Source organism: Phyllostomus hastatus, unplaced genomic scaffold (genome assembly GCF_019186645.2).
Source record: "Phyllostomus hastatus isolate PE091 unplaced genomic scaffold, TTU_PhHast_1.1 phas_contig_1162, whole genome shotgun sequence".
In the NCBI taxonomy this organism is placed as follows: domain Eukaryota; kingdom Metazoa; phylum Chordata; class Mammalia; order Chiroptera; family Phyllostomidae; genus Phyllostomus; species Phyllostomus hastatus.
Window position 1 is genome coordinate 668825 of NW_025333537.1, and position 16680 is coordinate 685504.

The 16680-nt window shown below is 52.8% G+C and overlaps 1 protein-coding gene across 1 annotated transcript in view; it reads right to left on the reverse strand.

Annotated features, from left to right (window-relative positions):
* SEZ6L (seizure related 6 homolog like) overlaps positions 1-16680 on the reverse strand; it is a 163026-nt gene that overhangs the window by 33615 nt on the left and 112731 nt on the right. The window contains exons 7-9 of the mRNA XM_045841017.1: positions 14136-14302; positions 13027-13221; positions 11388-11526 (exon numbers count right to left, since the gene is read on the reverse strand). Coding sequence (XP_045696973.1) covers positions 11388-11526; positions 13027-13221; positions 14136-14302 — 501 coding nt within the window. The remainder of the gene's footprint in view (positions 1-11387; positions 11527-13026; positions 13222-14135; positions 14303-16680) is intronic.

Sequence of the window (16680 nt, forward strand, 5' to 3'; positions counted from 1 at the left end):
TCATGGTTTTGAAAAAACTAAAGAGTCTGGGGAAGATACATGGGAAGCTAGTTCAAGTGGTTGCCCCAGGGGGCAGAACACGAAAGGGGGCTGTTTGTGGGGGAAGGTAGGAAACAATTTTCACAGTAGATTCCTTTGTACCTTGGGATTTTTGAATCATGTGAATATATTGCTTCTTCAAAAACAGATAAAAACAGCCTAAGGAACCTTCATTATTGCTTTCCACTAGGGTCTAGACAGCCATAGAGGTGAGGATAGAATGCAAATTTCAATCTGACAGATGAACAGGCTCTTTCTGGCAAAGCAATTCTTCTCTTGACCAGTAGAGGGCAGTGTATGCCAAAGCATGGGATAAGCTGCCATCTATTTCCCCAGGCGACTGGCGCCCCCTACTCACCCCAACCAATCAGGAGCCTGGATGTGCGGGGGAAGGTGGTAGGTGGGCTTTGCAACTGTGGAGCAGGGGTTAATATTCCACAGAAGGCGGAGAAGGAAATGATAAGCGAACCACCTTGCATTTTCTTTATTTCTTTCTAAACCAACGTCTGACCTTTGCCTAGAAATCTCGCCTTTAAAAAGCTTTCCCCAGTGGCATTCACAAGATGATTTTAGGTAGACAAAACATGTTTGAAAATGTCTAATGGTTATGTATTTATTTAAATGTGAATTAGAAAAATATATAAATATATGGTTTGCACATTGAACTTCTCATTTCATGGACATTATTTTGCTTAGCGTAAGCAGAGTGAAAAAGGCAAGCCAATTTATAAGCAATGTAAGGAGGGAGAAAGGGAGGTAGCTGATAACAGGAACCGGACTGTGGAAAGAGCAAAAACTCGCTCACAGAATGAGGTGTGGTTTCTCAGCGTTTTTGGGACTGCCCGGCGGGCCCCCACCCGTTTTTGCCGTCTCAGACCTCTTTGTACCCCAGGGCCTTTGGGGCCCCTAGACCTGCTTGGCCTCTGCTGCCCCGTCTTCCTGAAATGCCTCTCCTCCCCTCTCTGCTGGGCGCTTTGCTAACTCCTCAAGGCCCCTCTGCGCTCCCCACACCACCACCTGGCGGTTGTGGCTACATAACTATTAGCCAAGGTCCCCAGGAGCTGTTCCAAGCAGTTCACACATACCATGTCATTTTATCACCAAATAATGTAAGAACCACTATTGCCACCCAGTTCACAGATGAGCAAACTGAGGCACCCAGAGGTAGAGAAACATTCTGCAGCTCCAAGAGCTGGTCATCCAGGACAGCCAGAATCCAAACCGACGGAGGTGGACACCAGGACCTCAGCGCCAGCCCACAGGACCCTGCGGCCTGGTCAGCTTTCCCACGGGGCTGTGAGCTCCCTGGAGTCGTGTGGTCTTTGCTCACATGGCCCTGAAGCCCAGCCCAGCGCCCAGCACGGGTGAAAATAAGTGTCGTTTCCATGAGCGAATTAGGGTGAGTTTTTCTCCGTTTTCCAGTGAGCAAACTGAGGCTTGGAGGGATTATTAAGTGACTTTCCTAAGAAAATACCATCTTGAAGTTCAGGCAAGATCTCCACAGGACGGTAGAGATGGTGATTAAATACACCATAGGATTTAAATAAGGGGGAAAAAACCCCAAAGTCCGTATATGCAGTTATAGATGAAATAAATCTTTTACAGAAAACGTTTTTCTAGAAGGCCATTAAAACAAAACAAAAACAAACAAAAAAACCCAGACCTGTTTAGAGTTTCTTTATGTCCATTTCTGATCAGATTCCCTAAACCACGTAGCAAAGTGGTCGGAGAACAGGTTAGTAATCCCATTTGACGGAGGAGCAAACTGAGCCCACAGGGGCGCAGATCCCAAGGCCCGGTCTCCCTTACGATGCCTCACGGCCAGTGCCAGACGCTTCCGCTTCTCAGCACCGTGGACTGCTGAGGGGCCCTTCGGCCCAGCGCTAATTTGGTTTCCATTTAATTTGATAAAATGGCAGACGGTACAAGAAAGCATGTCGACTCCAGGGAGGACACAGAAAACCAATCTCTTTGGCTCCCTAAAAGGACACTTGAAAGCAAAAAAAAAAAAAAAAAGCAAAGGAAAAAAAACAGCTTTCTTACATCCTTCTCAGTTTTCCTCTCATTTTCCTCATCTTCCTCGCTCCTTCCCTCTCTCCCCAACATCACCAAGTGCTGGTCTGTGTCAGACTCAGAACCCGACCTCGCCCAGTGGTTCTCGGTCCTGCCTGCACGTGGGCCTCACAGGGGAGACTTCAAAACTCAGATGATGCCCAGGCTGTGCCCCCGACCAATCAGACCCTCGGCATCTCCGGGGGCGGGGCCCTGGCATGCTTTCCTTAAAGACCCAGGGGGGTTCCCTTTTCCACAGTTGCTTTTCTTTCTCATTTCTCCTTTCCCTCCGCTTTTCTCCCCTTCTCAATCAATTCTCTTATCCCCCAAAGGAAGGAGAAGGCAAAGGCACCCCACGCTGGGTGTGCCTTTCCTCTGGGATCCCCCACGGGCTGAGCTGCTGCTCATTTCCAGTCCCCAGGTTAGTGACAGGACATTTCACACCCAGCACCGCAGCCTGGGAAACCCAACAGGTCTGGGCTGCTTTGGCTACTAACAATCAGCCTTTAGCCACCCTGGTGTTTTCGCCCCATCTGGAGAAACAGTGCTAGAAGGGTGGGCTCTGGATTCAAATCCTGCATGTGCTGGTTTCTGGGCCAGGTGACCTGGAGAGAGTGGCTTCACCTCTCTGAGCCTCAGTAGCCCCCCTGTAAAATGGGCATAATATTGTTGAGAGCAGTAAATAACATAATCAGTGCCAGAAATTCAATTAAAGGGGCACCTTTCATCTGTACAGCATTGATAATGAACTAGATGGTCTGCTGAGAGGCGAGGGGTGCAGCCACGAAACCCGGTGTTGGGGACCTCAGCCAGAGGCACCCCTCTGTCACGTCCCTGCTCCGTGACGAAGGACAGATGGCTTGCCTGGCCTGGGCTTCGGTGATCCCAGATGAAAATCTCAGAACCTATGAACTGTGAACAAATTTCGTAACAATGGGCCCGGGCCAAAAATGCTTCCTGCTCTCCTTCTCTCCAGCGGGTCGTGTCTGTGTGTGCCTTGTTCCTTGTGCGTGAGGTGTGCCGTGTGCGGCGTGTGCAATATGGTGTGTGTTGTGTGCATTGCTGGTGTGGTGCGTGTCTGTGTGTGGCGTGCACATGGCATGTGGTGTGTGTGCACATGCACCTGTGAAGAGGAAGGTGGGCCCGGGGCTCTGCATTGCTGGGGGACAGTTTCCGGAGCCCTCCCCAGCGGGAGCTGACAGCTGCCGCATGTGTCTCCTGTCATTCCAAGTCCCCGCCGTGACATGCCCTCTGGAAGGCATCACCTCCGGAAGCCTCAGTGTGGCTCATCAGAGCTGTCAAATGCCTCCCCGTAAGCCTTGGTCGGGATTGCAGGCCCTACATGGGAACTGTCCTCCAGGCAAAAAAGAACTGTCTGGAACCTGGGAGACGCATCCCGGGCTCTCCCTGGAGGCACCAGACGGGTGTGCAGCGGCTTCCACGGGGCCGTGGCTGTCCCAGGACCCGGTCAGGGCTCCTGCCCCGGGTTCCCTCCCTGACTCCTCCCTCCACCTTGCGCCTCTTACCCGGGTGCACATTCTAAAGCGCAGCCTGCTCAGAGCTCTGCAGGGAGGCTGGCTGCCATCGGGATACTGTGGGTTCCGTTCCGTGAGGCTGGGCCGAGAGGTGATTCGGGGTGTGGCTCAGCGTCAGACAGCCGTGTCCAGACCCTGGCACCCTTACATCCGGCTGGCAACCCACCGAACCCCTCTGGGCATCCCCGTCCTCATCTGTTACACAGGGAACATACCTGTGTGGACCCATCGGTTGTTATGAGAATGAATTAAGGTAACAGAGGCAACTTGCTCAGAATGGAGTTTGGCACGCAGTCAGGGCTCAGTCCTCAGAGTTCTTGTTATCTCAGGGCCTCGGAAAATCTAACGCAACACCAGCCACACCACTCGCCCTGGATAAACACTTGCCGAATAGTAAGTGCCTGAGGCCACCGCATGTCAGGGATTCACACAGCAAGTAGTCGCGGCTCCCCGGGATGTCAGATCTAATTGCCTCCGAGTGTCTTGCAGTCCCCGGTGTGCACCAGCCAGGCAGTGTCGCAGCGCGAGACAGGGAGCGGGTGCCCTCCCAGAGACGCTCTTGGAATCACTGAGGCTAAGAGCCCAGCACGGTCGAGGGGCAGAAAACAAGCATGCCTCGGGGGAGAACCTATCTAGAGTTTGTGTGCCTCCGACACCGCTGACCAGACTGTCCCTTGCATGTTGGGGAGGGGGTGTAAGTAGTCAGGGGGGATCCCGGGGTAGCAGCTTTGGATGAACCCACTTCGTTCCTCACTGTCACCCCCAAACTCCAAGCTCAGCCTTTGTGTGTGCATGGTGTGTGCGTGTGTGTGTGTGGTCATGCAATGCAGCACACTCCCTGAAAGGAATTCATCGTCATCACCGCCATAGCTGCCAATTAAATTACTGAGTGTCATGTGATGGGTGCTTGCGAAGTGTCCGTCCTCTCACAGACTCCAAGAGGTGGGTGCCATTAACACCCTCACTTTAAAGACAGGAAACTGAGGCTCAGAGAGGTGAAATGGCTTCTCCGAGGTCACAGAGCCAATAAGTGGAAGAACTGGGATCTGAACCCAAGGCTTCCTCCCACAAGCCAGGGCCTTTTCTTCTTTCTGAGAAAGTTCAGGATCTTTCCAGAGTGTCCCCCTACTTGATGGAAGCACCGTGTAGAGAAGGGTATGTTTTCTGAGCTCTCTAAATGCCAGGGACTAAGCCTACAGTGCAAATCTTGACTCCTTCATCTCCTAGCTGGGGATGGTAGGCGAGTCACTCCACCTCTCTGAGCCTCGGTTTCCTCGTCTGTAAAGTGGGGACAGTGATGGCCATTCATAGGGTCATTGTATACATTAATGTCATCTGGAGCCAGGAGACCTGAGTTCTGACCTCCACTCTTCTTTGACTACGGCAGCTTGAGTACAAAAATGGTTTCAAAGCTCTGCCCCTCTCTGTATCCGCACCCTTGCTTTCCAACTCACCGTAGGAGGAAATGATTCTGCTCATTGTCTTGGAACCCTGGCCTGTCACCATGGGAAGGAACTTGCACTAGTGGTTGGAGGATGAGACACACATGCAGCGGAGATGAACCATCTCTGCCAGGGCCTGCCTAGACCGTCTGACAGCTGCCTCACCCCAGGTACACAAGAAAGGTCAGCTACAACCCACACAGCCACCACCCAACCTGTAGCTGCCCACAGACACGAATGAACCTGCTGAGACCAGAAAAGTCACCTCGCTGACCTGTAGACTTGCGAGCAATGCTATAGGCTTGCTGTTTTACGTTACCAGGTTTGGGGTAACTTGTTACGCAGCAGTAGCTGACTGATAGAGTAGTCTGGGGGCAGTCTCTTCCCATCTCTGGGCCTGTTTCTTTCCCTGCAACCCGATGGAGTTTGGGCTTTATGACCTTTGCTGTTCCTTCTTGGATTCCTTAGACTTTTGGTTCTAGAGAAATCCCATCTCCCTCTGCTAATGCATTGGGAGGTTTTTCATTTCTATAGTCTCTGTCTCTCCCATGATTTCTGCTAGTGTCTGCAGATCTGTACTTCTGGGGCCAGGGCTGCCCTTGACCCTGGAGCTTCCTTCTTGCTGGCTCTCCCCTGAATTCTTGCAGCCCAAACCAGCTCTGTCACTGAAGGACTGAAGTGTCTCTGGACAAGGCACTTAATTTTTAGGGGTTGGAATGAACTTAGCACAGAGCAGATTGGCAGCAGCTGAAGAGAACTATTCCGCAGCTATCAATCACATGGTTATCGGGGTTTGTTATTAGGGCCTTTTATTTCCTGGTTAAGGAACTGTGCAGGGGCCCATAAACAGGGGAGATTTAGGGCTGGGCTTTGCAGTGGAGCCCAGCGAGCCAGCTGGAGCCTGCTTGGAATTTTTTTTCTTTTAGAGATGTATGTATATTTGCAATAGTGCCCAGGGAATGGGGCATGGGGAAGCTCCCTGAGCCCAGGTTTCTCCTGTAAGGTGGGGTGAGGGCTTTCTCCCTCGTGCAGCACCTCACCACCATGTACTGTGTGGTAAGAACACTGGCTTTGGTCCCGGAGACCTGAGTTCGAGTCTTGACTTGGCCTCTTCCCAGCTGTGTGACCTTGGCACACAACTTCATCTCCCTCAGGCCCAGCTTTCTTATTTGTCAAAAGGCAATAGTCACAGTGATATCACATCCGTTACTTTGAAGAGCTAAATGGTTTAATAGGAATAAAGCACTTAGTGACTGGCAACTAGTAAGTGCTCAGTAAACACCAGACATTGGTTTTGACGGTGATACGGGTAATGATGGCCAACATCGGTGGCGAACACAACGCACGCTAAGTGTTTAGCGTAAAACCTGGCATGTGACGGGGGTGAAAAGAGAGTGAGCTGTGGTTATTTGTCTATTTCATGTCAGAAATCTTACTAAGACCTTGACGTATTTTTTGATGAACTTTCACACTCGCCGTCTCTCCCTTTGACATAGCAGATACTTACTGAGCACGGGCTGGGTGCCAGGCTCTGGGGATGAAGTGAACAACCGCCCCCCCCCCACCCCCCGGCCCCAGAGGCAGGTACCGCCGCCACCCGAGGCCTACCGGCTAGTGAGCTCGCGGCAGAGTCGGGATTTAACTGCAGCTCTTTTTGACTCTAGAAGCTCTTCCATCTCCCCTGTCACGTGGCATGTTCAAGGTTGTGGCCTCCGTGCTCAGCTCTGGCAGCCACGCTGAGGCTGTCTTTCTGGTCCTATGCCTGACTTGCTGTGTGATGCTGGGTAAGTCACCTCCCCTCTCTGGGCCCCGCTCAGCTCTTCCATTCTTTGATGCCTTCACTGATAATTCCTTGGTTGCTTTGTTTGCCTTTCTACACTTCATTCGGGGAGACAGATAGAGATAGGTAGATGGGCAGAGATAGATGGACAGAGATTTAACACATCCTTAAGGGTTTCAAAGGTTCCTGCTCAGTTGTGGTTTAGAGTAAGTGGCGGATCCCTGATGGAGCCGGGAGGTTCATGATGGGTCAGGGACTAGGCATTTGGGGTGTGAAGGGGGTTTACCCTGGGGGCTCCTAACTCATCCTAAGGTCAGGCACCCCACTTCCCCCCTCCAACACCAACAATGTGAGGTGGGTGGTCCTAATCAATGCTGCAATTCCGGGCACCCACTGGGTGCCTATCAGTCGCTGTTGTCACCTGCTGGAATTCTTTACTTAGTTGGGCCACCCTGGAAAGCCCTGCTCCCATAACAGCTTGACCAACTGACACTCTTCAAGACACTGCTTGGATGTCACCCTCTCTGTGACACTCCATGACCTGCAGAGATAAATCCAGGGCCCCACGACGTCTCCATCCCCACCCCCACCCCACCGACCACAGCACTTTGCCCGCTTCTTGCCAGGTCTGTGTGTGGCCCTTCTTCCCTTCCTCAACTCTGAGCTCCTGGAGGCCTGGGAGCCCCCCTGCGTCATCACGGACATGCAGCTGCCCCCGCCCATAGGCTGTTCAAGTCCAAGAAGGTGGAGGCTCTCGTGTGTGTGCAAACCCTGTCCTTTACTGGCTGTGTGACCTGATGAAGCCACTTAACGTCTCTGTGCTGTCATTTCTAAATGCACGCCGTAATAACGCCTACCCGATAAGGATTCTTGGTCATTGTAACCTCCATTTATGAAGCGCCAACTAGGCATCAGACCCCATGCAACGGTGCTCTGCATGTCTTACCTCCAATTTGGGTAATCACCCCTCTGTAATGATCTCTATTCACATTAGCTCTAAATCACACAATTATTACCTCTACATAGTAACATTCCCGTTCATTATTGCTCACGGATATAAACTGCGCAGCTCAGGTCCCAGCACACAGTAGGTCCCTCATAAACGTCATCTTAAATGCACACAGCATCAACAGACCCATTCAGTACATGAGGGAGAAAAAGAGCCCCCCCCACAGCCAGGCACATGTGGCTGGGCCCTCGAGACCCAGCAAACACCGCCCAGCGCCCCCTACAGGCCACCTGCCCACCTCTGCCCGCAGCAGAGACGCTCTCTCCCTCGCCGCTGTGATAAATAACAATTGCCAACACTTAGGCAGGGCTGAGGGGCCCTGAGGACAAAATTATTTTTACTATCAAACCCAAATTGGTTTACTAAAACTGTCAGCAGAAACCAAGCGAGATAAATTAAACCCAGCAGCTCTCGGGCCTCGCGTAACCCTCGCTAGTGAGATGCTATTTTCACTCCCTCCGTGGGAGGGAAGAGGTGCCAAGTCCAGACGCCGCCCCACCAGGCGTGTGCTGGACTTTTCCAGAGTGGCCTGGTGGCTGGAGGGCTGGGCTCATCCCCCCACCGACTGCTGACCACCCTGCCTCTGCTGCCCAGTTTGGGCGAATCTGGACTCCCCCGTGCACCCCCCGAAGCCCTGCCTGACTCCACAGCCGCCTGGCGGCGTGTCCTCACTGATGTCACTCCCGTGTCACTGAGCTCCAGAGACGCAGGGCTCCCTCCTTTCGAGGCCTGGTGAGGATCCCAGACCCTAGGGGTGCAGCAAGCAGGGTTTGAATCCTAGCTTGGCCAGTTCCCAGCCACGTGACTTGGTCACTTGGCCCTCTCTCTGAGCCTCAGTTTACGCATCTGTACAATGGAGGACACCATGGAACCCACTGCACGTGTTTGTAGGGATGGTGCATGGGATGCGATTGGCTGGGATGCGCCACATGCTCTGCACAGCTTTGATGTTGTGGACAAATGGGAGGAGAAGGGCGCCTCCCTGCTTCCGAACCTTCGCACAGGCTATTCCTTCGGGCTGCAACACTGTTCCCTCTGTCTTTGCCCATCTCCAATCTGCCTTTCAGGTCTCAGCATGGATGAGGGATCTCTAGTTCCGCACGATGGACATTTGGGTGAGCTACTTCTCTGTGGAGGGGCTGTCCTGGGCATTGCCGGGTGTTGAGCCGCATCCCTGAGCTCCACCCCCTCGGTCCCAGTGGCACTGACTCCCATCATCAGTTGTCACCACCCGAAATGCCTCCAGACACTGCCCATGTCCCCTGTGGGCAAAATTGCTCCCGGTGACTTAGATGCTGCTTCCCTGGGGACATTTCTCTCCCTGCCACCCACCAGCTCGCCTGCCCCGTTCCCGGCCCCGAGGGCCCCCGTCCTGCATCCCTCTTGTGCCGCGTCCACTCACAACACGGGCTCCCCCAGGGCAGGCTGTGCCTGTCTGGCTCCCAGCCGGTGCCTCCTTCACAGGGGTGCTCAGTGCACACACGTGGAAGCGAATTAAACTTGCTCAGTGGGAAGAATCACAGTCTTACAATGTGTCGACGGTGACTGAACTCAGACCGAATTGGCCCTGGACAATGTAGGTTGCGTGCCCCATGGAGGACGTGGAACCTCCCCCTGGAGGGATGGCTCTCTCCCCGCTGACCCCATGTTGGAGCCTGTCTGGGGTCCCACGTGACCTTCACTCTGGCTCAGCACCCGGTGCTCAGACCACCCAGAAGAACGTATGGCCTCCCCGAGCCCCCCCCCCCACTTGGCCCCCGAGCTCTGCCAGTGGGTCTGAGCGTCACTGGTCTGGAGGGCCCCCGAGGTCTTCTCACTCTGGCCCCCACTTCTAAGTCCGTGGAGGCAGACCCTTCAGTACTGTGGCTCTCGGAAACCTTCTCTTGGGGGTCTTCCCGTTGCTGTTACTTGGCTTGATAATTTCTAGGCAACATGCTATTTCTTAACTAGGTTCCTTACGACGTAATAAACGTGGTTTATTGATCAACGGAGGCCCCTCCTGGGAGAATTCACACATTGTTTACTTTTTTCGCCCCTTGTGCATCACAGGCAGCTGGGCGTGAATTTGGGCTCACATTCTGGCCTAGAAATCTCCTGGGTGTACGTCACAGAAACACGGCGGTTAAAAGACCCTCTCTACAGTCCAGAGACACTGGGCCAGGGAAGAACCCACGGTCACATGGCTGGGGGTGGAGGAGACAGACTCCTGGTCCAGGTTGGCCGGGCCCTGGGTCCCCAAGAGGCAGGGCCTGTGAATCTCAGACTTGGTCCGAGCAGGAGGTCCTGGGACAGCCTCAGAGGACACTTCCACTCTCTCTAGGGGACAGCTTCAAAAGATAGTCACTAATCATTTTGCAAATAATTTCCCTCTTTACTTTCAAAGCTCCTCTGCAGAGCCAGGCAGCCCAAGTCCTACTTCCCAGCCAGCTGGGTTTGCACGTCAGCCTTGAGAGGACAGCTGACCTCAGAGGTCATGGCTGCATCCAGAGAGGCTCTTTAGAACTTGGCATTCCCCCTGTCCCCAGCCACGGTGTCTGGGTCTGCTTGGAAGCCTTTTCTTCTGCTTCTCCAGACACCGCCATCTGTCTCTGTCCCCTTCTCAGCTCCGTCTCACATGAGGGCAGCAGAAAGAGCATGAATGAGCAGCCACAAAAGCCTGGACTCAAATTTCAGCTCTGCAACTTGCCAGCTGGGCGATCCTAATCCAGAAGATAGGGTACCAGGCAGGGTCTTTTCCTTTGTGAGGATTACCTGACATATACATGTTTAGAGCGATCATCGGTGCATCTGGCCCCATTCCCTGGGAGTGCCCGGTCCCCGGGGAGTTGATGGAGGGAGTTCTAATTGGCACATGTAATAAGCACCACCACTGAGTACAGGAAGCAGCCGCACAGACAGGAAGTCCATTCACTAAAGCATTTCTTCACTAGAGATCATTTCCTGAGCGCCTGCTATGTGTCAGGCTCTGTGTTAGACCCTGGGACAGAGCTACATCAGACCAGGCCCGACTGGCAAGGACCTCTGGTGGGGCTGAGAGAGACAGCTAGGACATACACGACCACAGTACTGGTGACACTAGACATTTGGTCCTTTGAAAATGCTGTGCATACTCTCGCCTTTGCATATTCTGTTCCTATTGGGTGCATTTGCTCCAGCTCATCCTTGAGTTCTGAGCTTTAGTATCAGGTCCCCTGGGAAGGCTTTTCTGATCTGCTGCTTTGTATCAAATCCCCATGATATGATCTCACAGCACCACGCACCTGTCCTTACATCAATTACCAGAGTGACAGAATGCCGTTATTGGTGCTTTTCCTCACGTAATGCCTGCTTCCTTGGTAGATGGAATTCCCTGAGCACAGGGACTCTCTCCCTCTGCGTGCATGATGCTGTTTCCTTCACCATTGGGACCCCAGTTCTTTGCACAGCCCCTGACACATAGTAGATGCTTATTTAATACTGGCTGAAAGAATAAAGCAGGCCTAATTTCTTCCCCACTCCGGATGGCGGGGGGTCCACCAGTAAACACTCACAATTGGATGTCTAAGAAGATCCGTTTCTCCTCCCCTACGTGGATCTTCCAGATGCAGTCTTCGCCTTCCACGTACGGCTCTGGCCAGTTTGGGGACAGCACTACCCCGGCCACAGCAGAGAGCTCCCCACCACACATGGCTGGAATAGACAGACAGACAGACACACTTCATTTATGAGGAAGCCAATATGGCACAGCGGTTAAGAGTGTGGGCTACGAGGTCACGCAGCCACGGCTCACCGTGGTCGGGGGACAGGTGCCTTCACCCAGGAAGCCCATACACGTCTGTGGGACGATGAAATTGGGGCTGGCCTCCTGCCTCCTGTAGCTGAGGGTAGGGGAGGATGGAGCTGTAGTTCTGTCAGAACCACGGACAGAGCCCAACGTTCTGAATGAAGCCTCAGATGCCCCGCTCTTGTGCAGGGTGAGTAGTGGCTAAGAAATGGTACCTTCAGGCCAGGCGGACCTGGGTCCGAGGCTTGCCTTGGCCGCCAACACACTGTGTGTTACCTACAAGGCAGGTAACTCCTTGGAGCCTCTGTTTCCCTTCTCTGTGGAGCTGGAGTAATACCACCGCTGATGCCATTGGGTTGTTCTGAAGCTTCACTGAACTCAGGGGTGTCCAACACAGCACGGTGCCCGGCACAAGGCAAGTGCTCAGTAATCCTTAGTTCCTATGACTGTGAAGGACCCCGGCTCTGAACTGGAAGCAGAGATAGGACCGTACCCGGCACCTGGCCCTTTAAATTCCACTCTGTGTTTACCGCTTTGGAAAGTTCTCAACGTGGCAGAGGCCAAAGCACCAATAAATTCCGCTCTGTTAAACCAGCACATTTAATACAGAGATCAATTCCTCACCACGGCGGGGCTGTTATTTCACGCCAACCACCATCCAGGCGGCGGCTGCCAGGAGCGAGTGAGGCTTCTGCTCATTACTTCCATGCTCCACAGGCATCGGGTGCAGGGTGCCTACCTGGGCTCGGAGTGGGGGAATGGGGAGGGCAGGGCACTGGGGACCCAGGTGGATGAGGGTTCTACATAGCCAGCACTGTCCAGGGGGCTCAGAGCACAGGTCTCTGAGAACAGAGAGATCTGAGTTCCATTCCTGCCTCTGCCAATTACCCTTAGGCCTGGCATTCATAGTCTCAGTTTAGTCATCTGTAACTGGGGTCAATAGGAAGGGCTGTTGTGAGGATTAAATCAGACAACGACCACCCAGTCCTTGGCAGAGTGCCTGAAACACAGCGTTGGCACTCCCATTAACAATGGTCATTATCATTGCTATTACTAATTGGGCCCAGGACTGCCCTGTGCTGTTGGGTGGGCTAGCACCGCACAAGGGTACACTACAAAGGGACCCCAGAGCAGCTGAGATCAACACAGAGGTCTTGTTGCTTAGCTATGCACTAGTGACTTGTGCCTGGAGAAAGAGGCACCTTTTCAGATTTATGCATTCCGCAGCTTTCTCAACGACAAGCAGCAAACCTGACCCCAAGGATGGTGAGTCCCGGAGAGGGTCCCCAGACTTGAATTGGTGTGTAAGCTGGTGACAGGCCTCTACACAGAGGCCTTGGCTTTTCCATCTGAGGAAGGGGAGGTCCCTGGGGGGTCCCCTGGAGGGGGACGGTGGGGCCGCTCACCTCTGCACAGGGGCTCCGTGTCATTCCAGTACGGGTCCCGCATGTTGATGCACTCAATGACGGCCGGGCCCTGCTCCAGGGAATGACCGGGGTCGCAGGTGAACTCCACGATGGTCCCGATGTTGTAGGTCAGGTCGGATGTGGTGAAGTTCCCATTCTGAATGTAGGGCTCGTAGCAGTGACCTTTCTCGAAGGCTGGGGAGGGGGCACAAGAGAGGGACAGCGGCTCAGATGAGCCAGGGGCCACTCACAGTGCAGTGTCGCAAAAGATGGGCCCTTCCCGACACTTGGGGGTGCCCCCAGGGACACCAGGACCGGTCTCCGTGGCCTGGTTCCAGCTGACCTGCTGAAGGAAGGGCCCTCAGGCCATGCACTTGGCTCCTTGGGGTCTCGTTTTTTTTCTTGTTTAAAATGGAGCTAAGAATCTCTTCCCACCCAACCCTCCTGAGTTTTTAGGTTTAATTCCTTTTAGTGTCCCGTAGGGGTTCTTTTTATGTCCCACAACTGGGAGTCTTGATTTCTGCCACTTGAAGCCATCAATTTGGCTAAGAAAAAGATCAACTTTTCTTAGGGAAGACAGAACAGAAAGTTCCCCAAGGCACATGCAATACCGAAGGGCATCCTTTCTCCAAGGATCAGGACTGCCCAGGACAGGCCTTTGCTAATGAGTCTGGGAGGAAGCGGGGGCTGGACTCTAAGGGGTCCCACTGAGTAGAGCAGAGCTTACGGGACCAGACTCAAGCTGGACAGAAGTCTTAGCTCTGTGTTTTTTGCCAACCAGTGACCTTGAGCGAGTCGCTCAGGTTCCCTAGCCCTAGTTTCCTCAGTTCAAAGATAATAACAGCTCTCACGTTGCAGTGTGGTAAGCATTAAATGCACACTGGATGTAAGACACTGGGCACATGGTAAGTGCTCAGTAAAGGGTAGGAATTGTTTGTTAGGAAAGCTAAGTCTGCTTCTATAAGTCTGAGAGTCCATCTGGCCGCTGGGTCTCCCTTATGCCTGGACGGCCAGATTGCTCTCTCCCAGGACCCAGTCCCAGCCACACCATGCTTCCCCTGATCCCACCCCAGCACCCCAGCAGAGGGGGAGGCCCCATGGACCCTCACCCTCGAACCGGATGTTGAAGGAGGAGGCTGCCCGCGCCTGGTCGGACGTGAACTCGATTCGGATGCTGTTGCCCTCGCTCAGCAGGCCCTCGAAGGGGACGCTCTCCGTTTGCAAGGAGTCGTAGAGAAGAGTGGACCTGTTGGTCAGCCCACTGTAGACCTTCATCCTGGCGGTGGGAGAGGAGAAGAGGGCTGCTGAGTGTCCTCTCGGGCCACGGACACACGGCAGCGGGAGGGGCGTGCAGTGGGCACCTCTCATCCCCAGATCTTAATCCCAACTTTGCCCCGTACGTGCCCACAGCAGCTGCTTTACCTGACGGAAGCCGCTTCTTTGTCGGCAGAATGTCTGCCCTGGACTCATGGATTCATTCTGAGGTTGTAGGAGAAGTGATATGTACATGGAATAAACTGGGCTAATTAACTGATAGTAACTATTATTACTAATTGGAAAGTTGGGATTAATGAGCTAATATCATTCCTGAAATTGTGGTATAGATAGTCAGACAGAATCCCCACTCTGTAACTTCTGAGCTCTGTGGCTTTGGACAAGGGCACTTCACCTCACTGAGCCTCTGTTTCTTCATCTGTAAAATGGGTACGATCCCACCTACATCAGGGTGTGAGGATTATAGACAGTGAATATAACGTGTCCAGGATAGAATACAGGTCAAATTGATGAAGCAGTTGACCCCTGACAGGCTTTTCGGTCACTGCTTCCCAAGAGCACCGTGTGGGGAGTCAGGAGTCCTGACTTCCAGTCTCCAAAGCCCCACGAAGTTCACACACATCTCAACACGTCTTGGGCCTCAGTCTCCGAGACTGTGAAGGCAGGGATTAGAGCGTCTTATCTACTTTATAGGTGGGCTTTGAAAGTCTGATGGATAAAGTGCCCTGAAAACTAAAACCTGTTAGACAAAATGTTGCTATTCACTTTGGCTGTTATTAAAACCATTGGATACTTGACTCTTTGCTAGTCTTAGTATTTTTTAAAGAAATCATGCAAAGGTAGAGAAGAGTATACAAATTTGATAAGTTATATGTATGGAGTCATAAACAGGCAGTGAAAGTCCTTTGAGTCTTTTTTTTTTTACTGTGACCTATAAAAGGCTCTCTGTAATGTTGCCCAGATACATTTCCAATATCACCAAAAATGAATAGATGTTGGTGCTTCCCCTGATCCCACCCCAGCACACCTGTTCATTTTGCCATGTTTCTGCTGTGACTCTGGTGAGGAGGGGGCTGAGGCAGAGGCCGGGAGCCATTCCAAGAGTGGGGGGGGCCTCTCCACGGTCCTGGTTGCTGCTGACTCTGCTATATCCTGGGGGCCAAGCCCCAAGGTCTAAGTTTTAGACTGTGTCTTTCACCAAGGGTTCTAGGTCTGGCTTCTGAGTCAGTCTCTAGAAGGAAAGACTGGGAACCTGTTTTGTAAAGAGTTCCCCAAGTCAGCCGGATGCTACCACGAAGCCATGTTCCGAAAGCTCTGCTCTGCACCTCACACTCTAAAGCTGTGGTTTGTTGGGATGGAGTCGCTCAGGATAAGCGGCACCGCTTGGAGGGACACGCAGACGAAAGACCTGGGTAAGTTCTTCAGTGGCCTGGTGTTTTCTATACGGATCCCTTTCTACATAATGAGGATGATGGTCTAAGTGTGAAAATCCAAAGAAGCCCGGACACTATAAGCATGCACGATAGTGTGGGGAATGCTTGTGGGAGCAGGGTGGGGTGGGGAGAGGAGGGCAAAGGGGAAAATTAGGCCAAATGTAATAGAATAAATATGAATAAAAAAAGCAGAAAGAATCTGATGGATCCCCGAATTCCAAGGTGCGGGTCGGCATTTTGGAGGTGCATAAATGCTGCCAGCCCCAAACCCGCGCCCCTCAGCACCCACTGCTCAGATGCTTCCTGCTGGCTTCTCACCCAAAGTCTCTGAGAGTGAGCCAGCCCCACCAGCTCCAAGGGTGGATGACGGTCCTAGGGAGCTTGTGTGCCCAAGAGCATCCTTTCCGCAACCATCAACGGGAGGTGGCAGATGAGTAGCCCAGCGCCCTCGCCCCTCCAGAAGGACCACTCTGAGGCGTGTTCAACACTGTTTCCCAGTGGCTTATCTGGGCACCTGCTTATCGATGCAGACTGTGCTGACTCTCTTTCCTTCCTTCTCACTTTCTCTCTGTTTTCTAGGATCAGCTCCCAAATAAACCACTGTTCCTCACAGCCTTGTCACATCTCTGTTTCCAAGGGAACCAAACCCAAGACAGCACGCCTAAGCAGCTAAGGTCCTAGTTTTCAAGAACATTCAAGAGTACTGTGGTGTAAGGTCAGAGGATGTCACGGTTTTTTAAGATTCTGGATTCTGGGTATATTACTTAGAGTCTACAGATCTGCTCTCCCTTAGATACTGCACAGTGACTTCTCCCTAGCTCTTTGACATGCATGAGTCTCATCTTTCTTCTACTTTTCTCCTGTTCTCCATGAAGGCCAGTACGTGACTGGACACAGAGCAGATGCTGGATGAACACTCTCTCCTTGTTCAAATACAAAAAGTGAT